Here is a 16,574-nt window from a genome sequence, read left to right on the forward strand (position 1 = left end):
CTGAAATATTGCATAAGCTAATAAACTCATTAAGCCCATTCACACGACCCTACTGGCAGCAGGCGGGAAGTGGGGGAAGGCAGAGTCCAACTGGGTTAGGCTGCTCATGCGAACAGCCTTATTGTTTTTTCAGACCCTTTTCCTGTCTCTCTTCTGAACAAGATACCCAAATGTCTTAGCTGCTCCCATGTGCCAACTACCCCACTACCTGCAAGTTACTGGGTACTCAGTTTGTATTTTAGGAATTTTGGGGGTGATTAGACTCTTTGGTGTGCAATGAATCCTCATAAGGATTTATTATGAGGAAAGGTTATTAGACACCAAAGAGTCTAAACACTTGAAAAAATTCCCCACTGCCTTGCGGGTGGGAGGGGGGTGTAGTTGGCATATGGCAGTTGACAGTTAGCACTGTCCAAAGACAGTCAACGTGAACAGAAGAAATGAAGGTGTGTAATGAATCATCATAGGGATTCATTGAGGAAGTTTATTATTATACACCAAAGAATCCAAACACTTGAAAAATACTGGCCACACATTTTGCTCCATAACTCCACTTCTACAAGGGCTAGAGCTTAGCTTCCCCCCCTCCCCCCTTTTAATTAAATTAAAGCTGGGAATCTGGGGAAATTAATAGGAGGAATCCAAATCTTGAATCAATTTGGATCTAATCTAGTGTGATTCAATTTGGGCCCGAATCTAGCCAGTGGAACACAGGGGCGATTTAACTTGTCTCCAAATCACCCGAATTAGCTAGATTTGGGTACAAGTCAATTTGTACCCAAATCGATTTGCACATTCCTACTCATACCATCACACCTTCCAGCTCTTATTGTCCTTAGCCACACAGAGGAGAAAAATGTCTCCTGCATTTTTCAAAGGACTGCCCATTCTTTCTGTTTCACTCTTATGCTTTGAAGTCCCTCCCAAAACTCAGTGGTATCACCTCACTCTCTCACCTTTCAAAATCCACACTTTTTTGGAAACCTTTAGTATATCCTCCTAATTCTTGGATCTGCTTGCGTCCATCCTTTAATACTCTTGATTCTCCTCCTCTCCTGTCAAAATATAGAGCGCCTCTCATGGGACAGACCTGTTGTGCTTATAACACTCTGGGATTGGGATCCCATGGTAAATCTCTGGGCGACTTGCAGTAGATCTGCAAGGCACAACTCCCAATCTTTTAACAGCAAGTACAATTGCAAGTCTCCCCTGACTCGCCCCGCACCCCATCGAAACACCCCAAACAAACTTCTGGATGGACTTGTGCTAACCACCTCTTTCTCAGTCTTTGTGTTCCTTGCCTGTAAAATACAAATTTGAGCAGGTGTAATGGGTAATTGGCTCCACTCTCTGAGCTGTCAGTTTGCCTGTTGCATCACCTTCATATTTTGTATCTGGATTTGGTTGGTGAACCTTGAGATTCTAATGAAAAACAAAGTAGCTCGCACAAGTTTTAAGTCTGTCCACCCTTGCTAAGGCACCACATTGTACGCCAGACTTGTGCAATCTGTGGTTCACTGAGCCAAATGCAGCCTACCAGAGCTTCAGTAAGTCTCTTAGTTTTGCTGACCATGAGACTGCAGTTTTATCAAGCCCTTGGTGAGCCGTGGATGGGTTCTGTAGATGGGGTCACAAGTTGTGCAGACGTTGAATACCAATGGCACTTTATCTCTGGTGGTCTTTTGTGTGTTGCACAGCATGATGTGGTTGTGCCATTTCTGTTTAAGAGCACCTGCATTTGATGGCGTTTGTTTTCCTATCTGGAGAAGCTATGTATTTATGGAAAGTGACTACTTTCTAATAACAGGCATACTTTTGCTGCTACACATCTAATCTGATGTAAACTCTCCTCCTACACTATTCTAAGCTTTGGAAGAAAGCCTACCAAGAATGGATAAATGCACCAACTCCCTTTTGGCATTATTTCCAGTATTTTTCATTAGCAACCTGTGGTCTTAAGTTCTATGTCTATATGATAATTATGAATAAGGGAGTAGAACAAGAACTGACTAATAGTTTCACAGGACTTCTTGTTTCAAGTTAAGATATTGGCTAGAAAAGAAAATGGTTACGTTCAGGGTGGATAAAAATCAGTGATTTTTTAAAAAAAAATTAAATTGGATTTCTTTTATTTAAATCGGATTTTGTAAATAAAATGCTTTTTGAGGGGGAAAATCTATCTAAAGATAGTTTTCTATTTAAGATACATTATAGTCCAAAGGTTATTCATCATGAAATAAGGATTAGTTTTTAATTATTTAGCATGAAGCTGTATATTTGTATTGTTTAAATTTTTTGGTAAATGAATTCCATTAATCCATTCACAATGTCATGCTCTTCCAGAGGTTTCTGTAAGATTATTTTGGGCAATTTTTCTATCTAGAAGAGGACCAAAAATGAAACCTTCATCTGGTTGTAAATATTAAGATTATACCTGCAAGAGTGAGTCTTTATGTTAAAAAGCATGATTTAAATCTAGTCTTACTGACTAGTGATTTAAATCGATTTGATTTAAATCAAATCCGCCCTGGTTAAGTTAATTGTGTATTATTCCTCCCCATGCAGTAAACTAGAAAAACCATAGATAGCTGTGTTGATTCATTAGGAAGAAAATCCAAAAACTGCAGTGGGTTAATACCTTCATTAGAACCAATTAAACTTTCTCACAGTAGTGGATGTGAAAGCATTTGAATTCTCCACCTTTCTTCTTTTTCTCTTCTCTCCTCGAAAAAAGAGTTTTGAAGAACTCCAAAGCTTGTTCACTACTTTGTGATTCTTTAGTAAAATTGGAGTTGTTGCAAAATACTGAAGTCTCTTCTGCCAAGGTGAGATTGAATCAAGGGATTTTTTTTTAATGCCTGCTGTTAACTGTCTACATTTTCAAATGGCAAAAGTCTACTCTGCTAGATTAGAGACTGTCTGCACTGTCGTTGCAGTATGGAGTGAGTTGTTACTGGTTTTTCTCAGCCTGTGGTTGAGGCAGGCAGGAAAAATACGGCTATCCCATGTATTCTGCTTTGCCAAGTAAGGGAGGGTGGAGGCTTTTGAAAAGAGGCCTCCAACCATTTCTGCCTGGGAAGAAAGGTTACATGAATTGCTTGTACATTCCCGAGCATCCCAGGAGGAAACAGCAGTAAACAACTGCACAGTCTTCCAGTAGTAGTTTTTAACATCCTGCTGCCACCTATCAGATACAAACGGAAGAGCAGTAGGGGCAATTCCCATGGTAGATATAGCAATTAAATGTTAGTGTGAACAGTAGTGCAGACATTTGTATTGATACCCAGGGCAACTTGCCTTACTCTGAGGCCTTAGAGAGAGTGTAGTCCTTTTCAGTGTTCTAGTGGAGGCCCCACCAATTCATATGGGTCCTGGTTCACACATTCATGTGCGTCACTTGATTTTTCTGCATTTGACCCTGTTGGAAAGTTGGAAAGTATTGCTTTTGTGATGCTCTAAGGTGATGTGAACGTCCTCTCTGTGATGGGACCCACTAACACGAGCAGGTCATTCTTGGATGTAGTAGTAATCAAGTGGTGAACATACGTGTGTAAAATTGGGCTCCAAATTTTCATTGTAGAAGTGAATGCTTGTGTACTGGGATTTGGTAATCGAGTCATTCATTATAACATTCCCCAACAGAGAATCCCTCCAAGCAAAAAGGAAGTTAAAAGGGGATGTGTTAGATGGAAGTGGGAGTTATTTAAGATCACAGAATGAGAGTCCAAGAAAACAAGGGTATTATTTGATCATTAAAATGTCTTAAGCAGGGGATTATCAGAAGGCCTTTAATCTATCACAACAAGAATAAAACTCTGTTGTTAAACTGCTGGGAGAAAACAATCTCATGACTTTAAAAATGAGCTGGATACATTTAAGGAGAATTGTGTGACAAATCTTCATGAAGGGTTTCACTTCTCTGCCAAAGTACACATCTGTAGGAGGAATGCTTGTGAGTAAAGGATTCCCCTGCTCTATTGCCATGCCCTCTCTTGTTGCCATGGTAACTAACTGCCAGGGTGTGGAAGGAGGTAGTAACTGGTAAGGCAGTAGAAGGGACATTGATGTCTTAGAACTGCAAAAAATAAGAACAGAATCCATTAAAGTTTCTTCCCTGGGTCAAAGGTTTAGCCCCAAGGTTAGGTGTGCTATGCAGAGAGTAGTCGGCCCTTTTGTTATGTAATGATCAAAGTGCATCTCTTTATAGGGGTCTGCATGGAACCACGGAGCTGCAGTCCGGCACTGGGGTGGGGGGTTCCTTTAAGGGCGGAGGAGGGTTTACTTACCCCTCCCGCTGCTTCCCCCACTCTGGCGCGCATATTTTCTTTCGTAATTGGGGTGGCAGGATACCTCCCTGCCGCCCCTCCCCCTGCTTGGCTGCAAAAGGCTTTTAGAAGCCTTTTGCGCACACGACGTGCGCATAAAAATACGCGTGCCAGAGGGGGGGAAGCAGCGGGAGGGGTAAGTAAACCCTCCCCCGCCCTTAAAGGAACCCCCCACCCCAATCCACCCGAACCCAAACCGCCCATGTCCGGACCGGTCCGAAGGCCTGAAGAATGGTCTCCGGACCGGACCAGGCACATCACTATCTCTTTATAGAAAGGCTTCTTATTTGACATCTTATATCAAAACATGGGAAGCTGCCATATACTGAGTCAGACCCTTGGTCCATCTAGCTCAGTACTATCTGCACAGACTAGCAGCAGCTTCTCCAAGGTTGCAGGCAAGAATCTCTCTCAGCCCTATCTTGGAGAAGCCAGGGAGGGAACTTGAAACCTTCTGCTCTTCCCAGAGCATCTTCATCCCCTAAGGGGAACATCTTACAGTGCTCACACATCAAGTTTCCCATTCATATGGAACCAGGGTGGTCCCTGCTTGGCTGACAAGTCATGCTTGCTACCACAAGACCAACTCTCCTACACTATTCCCTCTAAGGTCCCCAGGCTCCCACGCAGCAGTTTTGCCGCCGCCCAACCCCTCTCCCCAGGAAGCACTGCCCCATTTTCTCCATTCACCTGCCGGCCCACCGTGTGCCACCTCCTCCCTCCCCAGCTGGGCCTTCTCCCAGGGGGGTAGCAAGTTTGGAGTGGGCTCAGAGACAAGATTTTTAAATGGGCCCCCCTTCACTGAAGCTCAGCTCATGAAATAAAGAAATCTTAAATGAGGCTGAATAGTGGTAACAAAAAACATATGTGTGTGTGTGTGTGTATACACACACACACACACACACACACACCCCTATTTGCCAGAATAGAACATCATCCTAAATTATGTTTAAAAGGTTTTGTAAATTGTGGACTATGAGAAAGACATGCTGGTCTGGTAGCTCCAGGTCCTGGTAGCTCCAGTCTCCAGCTCCAGGTCCTAACACTCACATCAATTTTGGAGGATGAATACAACTGAAGGGTGCGCGGCTGGGGGAGTCGGTCATGTGACTTGCGTCTGGGGGCCCCCCAAGGCAGTGGTCCCCCAGACAACTGTCTCCCCTTGCCCGATTATAGTTACGCCCCTGCCTTCTCCTTCTCCAGTTCCGGCTGGGGGTTCTGGTGGGGGGGAGGGAGGGAGGCGGTATGTGGCGGCCAGAGGAGAACGGGAGGTGACGGCAGGAAGAGGAGGATGGATAGGGAGGATTTTTTTTTAGTGGGCATCAGCCCTACAAATCATGAAAAAATCCATTTCCATGTAGCTGTTCAATATTGGTTAGTATTTTCACAGCACTCAAAAAATATTGCTGCAAAGAATCCTGCACAGTTGCTGAACCTAAATTTCTCTGTGAGACCCTTTGGAACAATGCCCGAAGAAACACCGCACATCTGAACTGTGTATTCACTTTCCCTGTATTAGCTTTCCCTTTTGCTGCCTACAGTGCAGGTCTGCTGATTTCAGTGTTCATTTATTGTTCAGCAGGTTACTTATGCTGCCATCTCAAGTTATGTGACTTTTTAATGGGTGTTTTAACTTAAATCAGTTTCAGATCGCCAAGTCTTAACTAATTAATAAAATATTGATTTTTGAGTAACAATTTCAGAATGATCAAACATAAGCCTTACATTTAACTTAAATGAACAACTCTGATTACTAGAAGGAAAAAGGTAATGACCATGGAAGGAAATGGTACATATTAGATTTTTAGCATAGTAATCCTTCTTAGTTTGTTTCTGGTGCAATTTAAGGTGCTATTTATTAACTTTACAGCTTTAAATAGCTTGGGACCAAAGTACCTAAAGGATAGCCTCTCTCCATATCAGATGGCCCGTCCCCTAAGATAATAAGGTAAGATATGCCCTCTTGAATGTTCCACTGCCTTTAGAGATACAATAGGCAGCAACAAGTTAGAGGACTTTTTCCATGCAAGCACCTTGTATGTGGCACACACTGCTATTGGAAGTTAGAATCATCCCTTTTGTGGACCATTTGCTTCTGGTTCATGAAACTTTATTCCAGCAAGCATTTTAATTGGTTATGCTGCTCCATGTTATCCCAATGATTGAGTATTGATGTATTGTTCATTGATGCATTATTGCTTTATTAATTTGTTGTTTTTAGTGTGTTATTGTTTGCAATTTGATAGTTAGCTGCTTTGGACATATCTGCTGAAGAGAAAAAGCAAAGTATAAATATTTTAAATAAATTGAGGGCGGGAGGAGGCATTTGTCATGAAATGTTTAATTTTGAACATATAGCCAACAGGAAGAAAAGCATTACCCAACAATGCAACTGAGCTACAACTTAAAAAGAGAGTTTTTTTTGGGGGGGGGGACATGGAAGTGAGAGTTACTGCATTATAGTATAATCAGAAGGAATATATGCATCTGTATTTGAATGGCGGCAAATACAGGCGGCAGTGGTTGCTCCCCCCCCCGCCACCGGTGCAGAATGTTGAGGTGAGGGTGGGTGGCTAAAAAAAATTGCGCACTTTCATGCATACATTCTTTCAGTGTATGTGAATGTGATGAGCGCACACTGACTTGATACTGCTGCCCACAACAAAACTCTTTCCACTCACTGATAGTGAAAATTAGAGGGAACACTGCTCTCCTCTCCAATATCCATTGTCTTAAAACTGAATAATGCAGAACCTGGTGGTTGATCTCTTTTTGCTTTTTTTATAGAGCAAGTAATGTTCCTCGTTGTAGAGAATTGAGGCATGCACGGAGGCCATATGCGTGCCACTGCAACGTGAGGGCTGCTGGGTGGCGGGGAGTGCTGCTGTTGCATGCAGGCTACTGGGGGGCACGCCACCACAGCAGGAAGCTGCATGGAGTGGCAGAGGAGCAGGTAAGGACCTGCTCTCTTCACTCCTAAAGGTGCCAAATCTGTGCATGAATCTCGATTCGTGCACATCCCTACCCAGTATTATCTTCTGTGCTTTCTCTTGAGAACTTTCTTGCAAAATGCTAGATGCCATGCTAAAGTACTAAACTGAAAACCTAGACTTTCGTATGAAAGTGCATGCTATGTTTGCACAATTTGGAAGATGCTGCCTTCATTCTGCACAGTGCATCATAGATCCAAGCAAGATGCATGCATGCTGCTGAAAACTACCCAGAAGCACATCTACACAGCTCACAGAGGCAAGGCTTCTCCATGGCTCCTAATCTCTGCATAATCACTGTTCAGGCTGGTCCCATCATTCCCATTGCAAACAGCATTGAAACAGCAATTACACAAAACCTAGGAGTTATGGAGCAGCCCTGCTTCCACAATCTACATAAGTGTGCTTTTGGGTATGCCACAGAATCCATGCATCTTGTTTGGGGCTATGGTGTCTGCAGCATGTAAGCTTCTTTACCTTAATTTATCCAGAAGCCAGACAATGATGACTTATAAGATGTCCTATGGCCATATTACATGCAAATGACTACACATGCGTTGAATTTAAAAGTGAACCTAGGTACAGGCCCTGTCAAATACAAGGCACATATAGAAAGTGTACTACTATATGTATATTGACCATAATGTATGAATAACTGTATGTGCATACAGATCTGTACATTGTGCACAAATTGTACATATGTCAAATACAGTGTGTGAATAGGGCTAAACTATCAGTTTCTTAGCTCCTTGGATAAGGTTCTGAAGAGACATCCACTGGCAAAATACTAAGTACAGATAGTCCTAATCAAACTGAATTAAGAATAGCATGACATTTTAGCCAGCCACACCTAACACTTGGGGAGCGGGGATTATTTGTGACGTCTTGTAGAAGATATTCTTCTCTAGGTGACTCCTTCTTTAAAACTTAAACATTTTGGTCTTTTTAATAAACGTTCACACATCCAGTTGGCAATAACAATTGATGCCTACACATGTATGAGTCGGCCCTCAGAAGCAATGAGGATTTTCAAGTGGAGAAAAGTATGTGAACATTTCTTTCTGACAGTGAATGATAATTTTTGAAAGCCAATCAATAGTGAATACAAAGAAGGGATAACAAAAGTTAGATTTGTATTCACAGTATCATATGAATGCTGTGTTTGTGTTTGCCACAGCTAGAACTCTCTAGTGACAATTTTGAATGCCCTTCCTGATTCTTTTTCACCTTTCAAGCTTATGTTATGTTTATGTGTGCATTGTTCTGGTTCCTAAATTCTTCTTACTTTTGCTTCTGCCTCTCATACTGCTGTTTCTATCTCCTTGGCAAAGTCCTTGTCTCACTTTGAGATATGCACAGGCAGTTGACCCTGTAACTACACCTAAATTGAAGACCAACCTGCAGAGTAAAGAAAAAGATCACCCTTGGGTATCCAGAAGATAAATCCGCTAAGCTGATGTCCTCTTTCTGAAATTGCATAAGGGCATATCTTTGTATCTCATTAGGTTAAAGGCTGGAAGCCAATCCAGTCTCCTGGCAGCCATGGGAGCAGGTTGATGCACATCATCATGATGGAAATATTATATGGAGGGCTGCCAAAGTAAAAATCACCATCTGCTTCCTGCTACACATGTGTGTTTAATATCTTGATACAGGATGCATCTCTGGTGAGCTGTGTGTTTCACCTCCCTCTACATTTTGGTTACCTTGCATAGTGATATCTGCCATGATGTTGTCTTCATACTTATCCTTAATGGGCTCCATATTATTATCATACAGGGATGTCATGACATAAGCTAAGCTGAAGGAAGAATCCCTCCCCAGATAAGGCTGTTCAATAACATAAGATCCTTTTCTGGGATCCCAGCATACATTGTGGCAGCCTCTGCATGTTAGGGGGAAAGCCAGTCATAGTGTCAGAGTGCAAGGAGCACAGATTCCGGTGGACTACAGCAATCTGAGGTCTGTTGGGATGAACAGGCCATGTATCACCATGTAAGGCGATGATAAGTTGCAACTAACAGCTTTGCAGATTATATTCTGACAAAACAGAACTGTATGAAAGTACTAAAAAAGAATTTTGTTGGACCTTTTGCCGAGAAATAGATTTCCATTCTGATTGTAGCACCTATTCTTTGTACATCACATGTCCCTGCAATATAAGGACCCCAATATTTTCTTAGAAAAAATACTTGCTTCTTACATCTGGAAGTAGAGAGGGTTCATAGCTTTCATATCCCAACACAAGAATTCACTTCACAGGAATACACTTTCTGTATGCAGATATAGACAAAGCTGACTATGTGTTTTTTCTGCCTTTTTTTCACAGGAAAGATTTTGCCATGCCAGTAGGAATCTTCCGGGTGTGCCTTGTGGTTATCACAGCTATTATCAACCATCCACTCCTCTTCCCAAAGGAGAATGTCACTGTCCTTGAAAACACAGAGGAGGTCATCCAGAAAATGAAGGAACGTGAGGAAAACCTGAGGTTAGAGCAACTTAAACTGGAACAGGAAATTGCTGTGCAGGAAGCTTTAACAAAGCTGCCCGAAAAAGCTACAGAATCAGAGGAGCAATATAGCTACGATCCCCTATCTTGGAATTTCTGGACCGTTTTGTCCTTGTTGGTTTTCCTTCTGATTGAGCTCTGGAGACAAGACTACCAGGACGGGAACTGGCAAGATTATGCCAATGAGGAGAATGAAATTGCTGTTCTAGGAAAAGCATTCAAAGAGTTTGTTTTGCCAGATAAGGCCACATTGGCCAATTTCTATGAAAGATGCCTTCTGACTGTGACCAGTGACATTGCCAGGAACCGAGAGCTTGTGGAAGGCTTTGCAGATGACTTACTAGAGGCTTTGAGGAGTGTGTGTAACCGAGATGCAGACATGGAAGTAGAGGAATCCATAGGCGTTGGGAGCATGTATGAAAACTGGAGAGCTCACAAGCCCATGGCCTGTGACTTCATTGTCCCTTTTACTCCTCCAGAGCCGTATTGTTTCCAGTTAGAGACTTGGCATTCAGGAGTATCTGTCCCACCAGATAAACAAGGTTATGGTATGATAAAGATCTGTCGGGCAGATGAGAACTCGACGGGTTGTATCTGTGACAAGACTAAGCTTGGTGAGGACCTGTTGTGTCTTCTTCATAGCAAAATGAGCCAGCCTAAACCCAACAACCATGTGGAGGACCTACTTTGCTACAAAGATACTCGCTATCTCGATGCTGACCAAGTTATGACGTGGTTCCAGGTTGCACTTACCAAGGCATGGAACAAGATTTCACACAAATATGAATTCAACCTCACTTTCAACCTTCTGGACTCCCCTGGTGCCCTAAAAATAAAATTTCGGTCTGGAAAGACCATTACCTTCAACCTCACTCCTGTGGTACAGTATGCTGATTCTGATGTATACTTCATCTCCCATTTCCCATGCAGTAGCCCAGCAGATGGCCCCACTTCCAGCATCCATTGGTTTCTCACATTTGCAGTGTATGAGAAGAGGTACATCCAGTTTGTTGCCAAAACTCTGCCTAATAACTCCTGCCACCTTAGCTGCCTCCAAATTCTGTCCTTCCTTCATGGAAAGCAGTGCAGTCTAACAGGACCAAGCAGCCTCACAAATTATCACTTGAAAACTGTGATGCTGCATTTGCTGCAGACCCATCCTGGTCCAGACTGGGCCCCTGGATACCTAGGGGCCAGATTACAAGACATGCTCACATTTTTGGAGAAAAGCTTGCAAGAGAAGAGGCTTTACCACTTTTTCGTTGGAAACAGGAACCTGCCAGAGGAATTAGGAATTCCTGTGGGGTTCCAAAAGGCAGAACCCATGAACCTTTTCCGTCCTTTTGTATTGCAACGAAGTGCCTACAGAAAGACGATGGACATGTTTCATGAGATGCTAAAGAACACATCGGCTTTAATAAATGAATATACCATGCATGTCCCCAATGGACGGGCAACCCCACTAAACAAAGATTCTCGATAACAACGTATCTGAAAACTACATTATGAGCAAATCTCCCCATGAGGGGGTGGGGGACTGATACATGCTCTTGAGACTGCCAGTGGCCCCAAAGATTGGGAAGAGAATGAGAAAAGTGTCTCCAGTCTACCAAAGTTTTTAGCTGACATGCAGCTTTTAAAGTTTTTAACTTGTGTAAATAGCTTTATGTGAATAGTATAAGCAAGAAAAGAGGCATCTAATTTATTCCTATGTGTACATTACAGTCCTTGGGGTTTGCTAGAATCTATGTGATTTGTTTTGAAAGGGAATCCTAACAACTCTGACCCCCCCCCCCCAAATCTCCTTTTAAAGGGGGCAACAGCTTTTGTGGGAGAAATGTAGCCTGACGTTTGGTGATAAGATTGAAAGCCATTGTATCACAGTGAGTGAGAAATCTTTAAATTAATCCTGAACTATCAACCGACCAGAAACATATGTTCAGTAGAACTTCTTGCAGTTGTATAAACAGCCTCTATGCACACACTTTCATACTTAAAACCCTTGAAAAGTATCTGAAATGTCTATCTTTTTAAAATGAATATATTGGAATAATTACAAAAGCCATCCATGATGCAAAGCATCACACCAGAACTAGCTCTTAAATGTGCCTTTCCTGCATTTCAGAAAATTCTTCTCTTTCTAAGAATGTTACACTACCATAATGCCTTTTCAGGTTTCTGTTTGATCGTATTAATCTCTAATGCTTCTCTTAAGAAAGTGGGCAGGGGCAAAACCTAATTCTTGGCACCAGTCCTTGCTGGCAGAATACTTCGAGTTAAAGAATTTGAGAACCATTCATTACCCTGGTGCCAAGCAGCTGAATCTGATGTGCTGTACACACTATGGCTCTTTGTATATGTAAGTGCAGAGTACAGCAGAAAACTGCTACTCTCAGCAGAAGAGAAGCCAAACTCTGTGTGGATGTAACCTGACAAAGAACTTAAGTTAAAGCCTTATATATAAAATAAATTCAGGGAGTTTCCAAGCACCAGATTCTAAAATACCTGATATCTTAGACTGTTGCGGGGAGGGGGGATATGTATATTTGGTGTAATATGAGGGAAAGAGAAAGAAAATAAAGCAGTTATGTTTTCTTAAAGGATGCTTTTATTTTTAGGCAAAGTTGCTGCTCCATTTTAGAAAGTCCATGTAAACATATATCTCAGTTCTCAACTTTTGTGATTTTGAACTCTGGTTTAGTATGTGGGACAAAGGAATGTTAAAACTGCAGTATCCCTTTGGGATTCAAGACTTGCTAACTTTCTTTGCTGCTGTAGTCTATATGGCATTGCTGCTATTTCTTAGACACACTTGCTTGGCTACTTTGTGTTCTGATAGCAATTGCTAGCTGCCAGTGGGGGGAATGGTTTGTATCACCCTGGTGCATCTGTTTTTTGTTTTGCTGGTGTACCTCCAAATAGTGGATCCACTGAAACAAGAATCAGATTTCTTGGAAACTGAAAGTACTTGTGCTACACAAGATTACAGAAAATCAAATATGATGCGAAGAATCTCTGCCCGACAAAGTCAAGTCTTCTCTCTTGTAAGAGCTAGTTGCCAGTCTAATAACTAGATCCCACTCCAACTGTATGCATATGGGATATTTCTAATGTCCCAAAGCCTCATACCACCTGGGTTCTGAATGCATAACCATGGTTGGATAATCATCATTGTGGGGCTTGCCTAAATCAAGCCCGTTTGCTTGCTTCACAGATCATTGGTGGTGTTGGTGCTGCTGATCCAGCTAGGCCTTTGCAAATGTAGCCCTGGCTGCTGAACTTGGCTTTGTTGTGGCAGGAACCACATGGGCCAGTAGCACCAAAGTGTGCATAGAGTTCCTCATCTGCACATGTGTTCCTTGCTTGAAAGGGGCAATAAGATTTTTTTTTAAAAGTCTATACTTTAATTAAATGTTGCCTTCTTGCCAGTGAAAATGTGTGCTTTCCCAATTGAGAATACTGTTCATGTGTGTTGCTTTTAGAGTCCACCTTTCTTTCAAGGAGCTCATGGTTCTTCCCTTCTCTCTCTGCCCCCGCCCCTCACAATGACCTGTGCAGTAGGTTAGATTGAGAATCCCCAGTTGCCGGGGAGTAACAGCAGGAGAGGGGGCATGCCTTCAACTCCTGCCTGTAGGCTTCCAGTGGCATCTGGTGGGCCACTGTGTGAAACAGGATACTGGACTAGATGGGCCTTGGACTTGATCCAGCAGGGCTATTCTTATATTATGTTCTTATGGCCCAAGGTCACCCAGTTAGCAACCTGGCTGAGTAGGGATTTTAAAACTAACCACCACACCATACTGATTATCTTTCACAAAGGCTTCATAATTTGTCTATCCTTCAAAGTATGTCTATACTGACATACGTCAAAGTATGTCTGAGCCATTTTTGGAAGGACAGTATAGAAATCGAATAAATAGATAGATAGATAGATTCTGGGGGGTAGCAAGGTTGGAGTGGGCCCAGAGATAAGATTTTTCAGAATGCCCCCCACCTCACTGAAGCTTAGCTCATGAAGTAAATAAATCTTAAATGAGGCTGAATAGTGGTAACAAAAAGCATTGTAAAATTTATATATATCTCACCTATGTGCCACACTAGAACATCATTCTAAATTATTTTTAAAAAGGTTTTGTCAATTGTGGACGATGCAAGCCAATTAATGCTATTAGAGAAAGACATGCTGTTCTGGTAGCTCCAGGTCTTAACACTCACATCAATTTAGGAGGATGAATACAACTGAAGGAAGCCTGGGCAGGTGCACGGCTGGGGGAGTCAGTCATGTGACTTGCCTCTGGGCCCCCCACAAGGCAGTGGGCCCCCAGACAACTGTCTCCCCTTGCCCTATTATAGTTATGCCCCTGAATAGATTACACATTTTAACAAACTGTTCAAAGTGGCTGACAGGAAAAATTAAATATGAAAAAACTCCAAAGCTGTTTGGTAGGCTAGTTGGACCCAGTTATAACTGCTGACTCGATGCCTCTTGCCCATTGTAAGCTGCTATGCTTTCACTCCGTGTAAAACAGCTGTGCCTTTTGCTATCTGACAAACCTTGGGGAGAGCGAAAGCTGAGCAAGGATAGTCTCCAGCAGTAAGTGGTGCTGAAATCTCATCGGATCTGATGTAATGTACACTTCTTGGTTCATAGTGTGGGCATAAATCCATGATTGGAGGAAACAGTTCCTAATGTAAGAACCTTGAGGCAAAGATGGAAGAAACAGTTGAAAACATTCTACTACGAATATGTGCCTCTTTTAAGACGGAGGCTCTGGAAAACAGGTATTGCAAAAATGGCTAGAAGTCCTCAGAGGCCATTAAAAGTGGTAGACGTCTCACTGGAATACCTTTCTGCATTATTTTTGTAGGCAACGTCTGCATTTAAAATTTGTTTCTTTCATTCTTGTCAATGTGCTATATAATTGACTCCTTGTAAAATACTGGCTCCAGTTAATAGGCCTGTTAAACAACTCATTGCAACTTCAGTTATTTTATTTTTAAGTAATTACATGGTTGAAGTGGAAAATACCTTCCATCCCAGTCAGCATTATTTCTAGTTTTGTTACAGTTTTGCAACAACCTCTGAGGAGAAACAAATCCAAATCTTTATGATAGAAAACTTCTGAAGTTGTGGATTTTCAAATCGTACTTTCACATGAGTTGTTATCTCTACCTAGGGGATTATCAAGCACTTGTGAGGCTTTATTAAACTGCAGCTTTATGGTAAGATTTTTTTTTAAAAGATACAAAATGTTTAATTTAGCATACATTTGGAGGCAATACTGAGTTCCTGAAAAATGCACAGATTTGCAGTTCAGCATGCATACTAAGCTGATAACGCAACTTTCCTATTTGAAGTGTTTAATCTTTTTCCTACTTCTGTGTGAGAAATATTTCAGAAAATGTCAGCCATCTAAACTGATTTTTACTATCTTGATAGGGTGATACCATCATATAGCCATTTTCATATATTCCCACAGCACTTTGTGTACTTATAGGAAGCTGCCTTATCCTGAGTCAGACCGTTGGTACATCTATCTCAGTGTTGTCTGCACTAATTGGCAATGGCTCTCCAAGGTTTCCAGCAGGAGTCTCTCCCAGCTTCACCTAGAGATACCAAGAAGTGATCTTGGGACCTTCTGCCTGCAGATGTTCTTCCACTGAGCTATGGTCCCATCCCCTAAGAAGAGTACTGTACAGTGCTCACATGTAGTCTCCCACCCAAATGCAAACCATAGCAGCTCCTGCTTAGCAAAGAGGACCATTCATCTTTCCTGCCACAAGATCAGCTCTTCGCTCACTGTGTGGTTTAGGCTCTGCCCCATGACATATGCATTTATTCACACATTTCCTATATATCCACACACCTGCCTTTGCTAGGTTGCTGAACATGTGGAGATCTCCATGCATATATAACCCTATGCATGTTGCAGATTTGAGTGAATGTATGCATGGGAGTGGCATCTGCTATGGCAATGACCTGCCCTTCCCCACAACCCAAGTGCATTAATTGTGTACACACATTGAGTTATTCTGTGTGGTGTCTGTCCAGGGTTGCAAATGTTCTGAAACAGGTTGCAGTTTTCCACCCCAGTTAATGGAATGGCTAGTTCAAAATCCTGGCAAGGCTTCTGACCCTTTTTGAACTTGCACAGAAGGAAACCAGCTTAAGTTTCTCTTATTGCCACAGCTGATGGGAAATTATTGCACTGCAGAGTTTATGCCTCAGTGAATGTCAGTTTTAACCACCCCAGGACTGTCATAGCATGAGGACAACGCTTAGTGAAACTGTGTGTTTTTGTACAGCACTTAACAGAAGCCCTCCCCGCACCAGGACCTGGCAAATGTTATAAGACATGGATCAAGGTAGGAGCTGATGGAACAAGCCTATGCATTTGTAAGATTATTGGTACCAAGGATGGTTTATCTAGTTTACTGACCCCTTCACCCTCAGCCTACAAAACATGTGGGCCACTAGCACCATTGACAGCAAAGGCAAGAAGTGTCTTGGAAAAGTGTGTACATTATCAGAATGGTGACATTTCCCACACTGAATGTTCCCAAAGGGGGGGGGACCCCTACACACAGAAAAAACTTCATTTAGGAAAGGACAAGGCTAACCCTTCTTGACATGTTATTTCCTGTGTGCAGGGAGTTGGAGATGACAAATCGGTGCCCTCATCCGTCACATCAAGTGGCATAATTCAGCTCAGTATTTTCCTGAATGTCTACAGTACACTGGCCATTAAT

At 42.3% G+C, this 16,574-nt stretch overlaps 1 protein-coding gene across 18 annotated transcripts in view; it reads left to right on the forward strand.

Moving 5' to 3' along the window:
* ITPRIP (inositol 1,4,5-trisphosphate receptor interacting protein) overlaps positions 1-12,424 on the forward strand; it is a 32,814-nt gene extending 20,390 nt beyond the window's left edge. For 3 of the 18 annotated variants that reach the window (XM_053312176.1, XM_053312174.1, XM_053312175.1), the window contains 3 exons: positions 6,196-6,273; positions 7,113-7,278; positions 9,645-12,424. In XM_053312176.1, coding sequence (XP_053168151.1) covers positions 7,217-7,278; positions 9,645-11,307 — 1,725 coding nt within the window. In that variant the 5' untranslated portion in view covers positions 6,196-6,273; positions 7,113-7,216 and the 3' untranslated portion in view covers positions 11,308-12,424. Of the gene's footprint in view, positions 1-3,705; positions 4,042-4,075; positions 4,139-6,195; positions 6,274-7,112; positions 7,279-8,820; positions 8,983-9,644 lie in introns of those variants that run through there. The other 15 variants (XM_053312189.1, XM_053312187.1, XM_053312190.1 and 12 more) reach the window with 11 other exon arrangements.
* Positions 12,425-16,574: the final 4,150 nt, after the last annotated feature.

The sequence above is a fragment of the Hemicordylus capensis genome, chromosome 3 (assembly GCF_027244095.1).
Source record: "Hemicordylus capensis ecotype Gifberg chromosome 3, rHemCap1.1.pri, whole genome shotgun sequence".
In the NCBI taxonomy this organism is placed as follows: Eukaryota; Metazoa; Chordata; class Lepidosauria; order Squamata; family Cordylidae; genus Hemicordylus; species Hemicordylus capensis.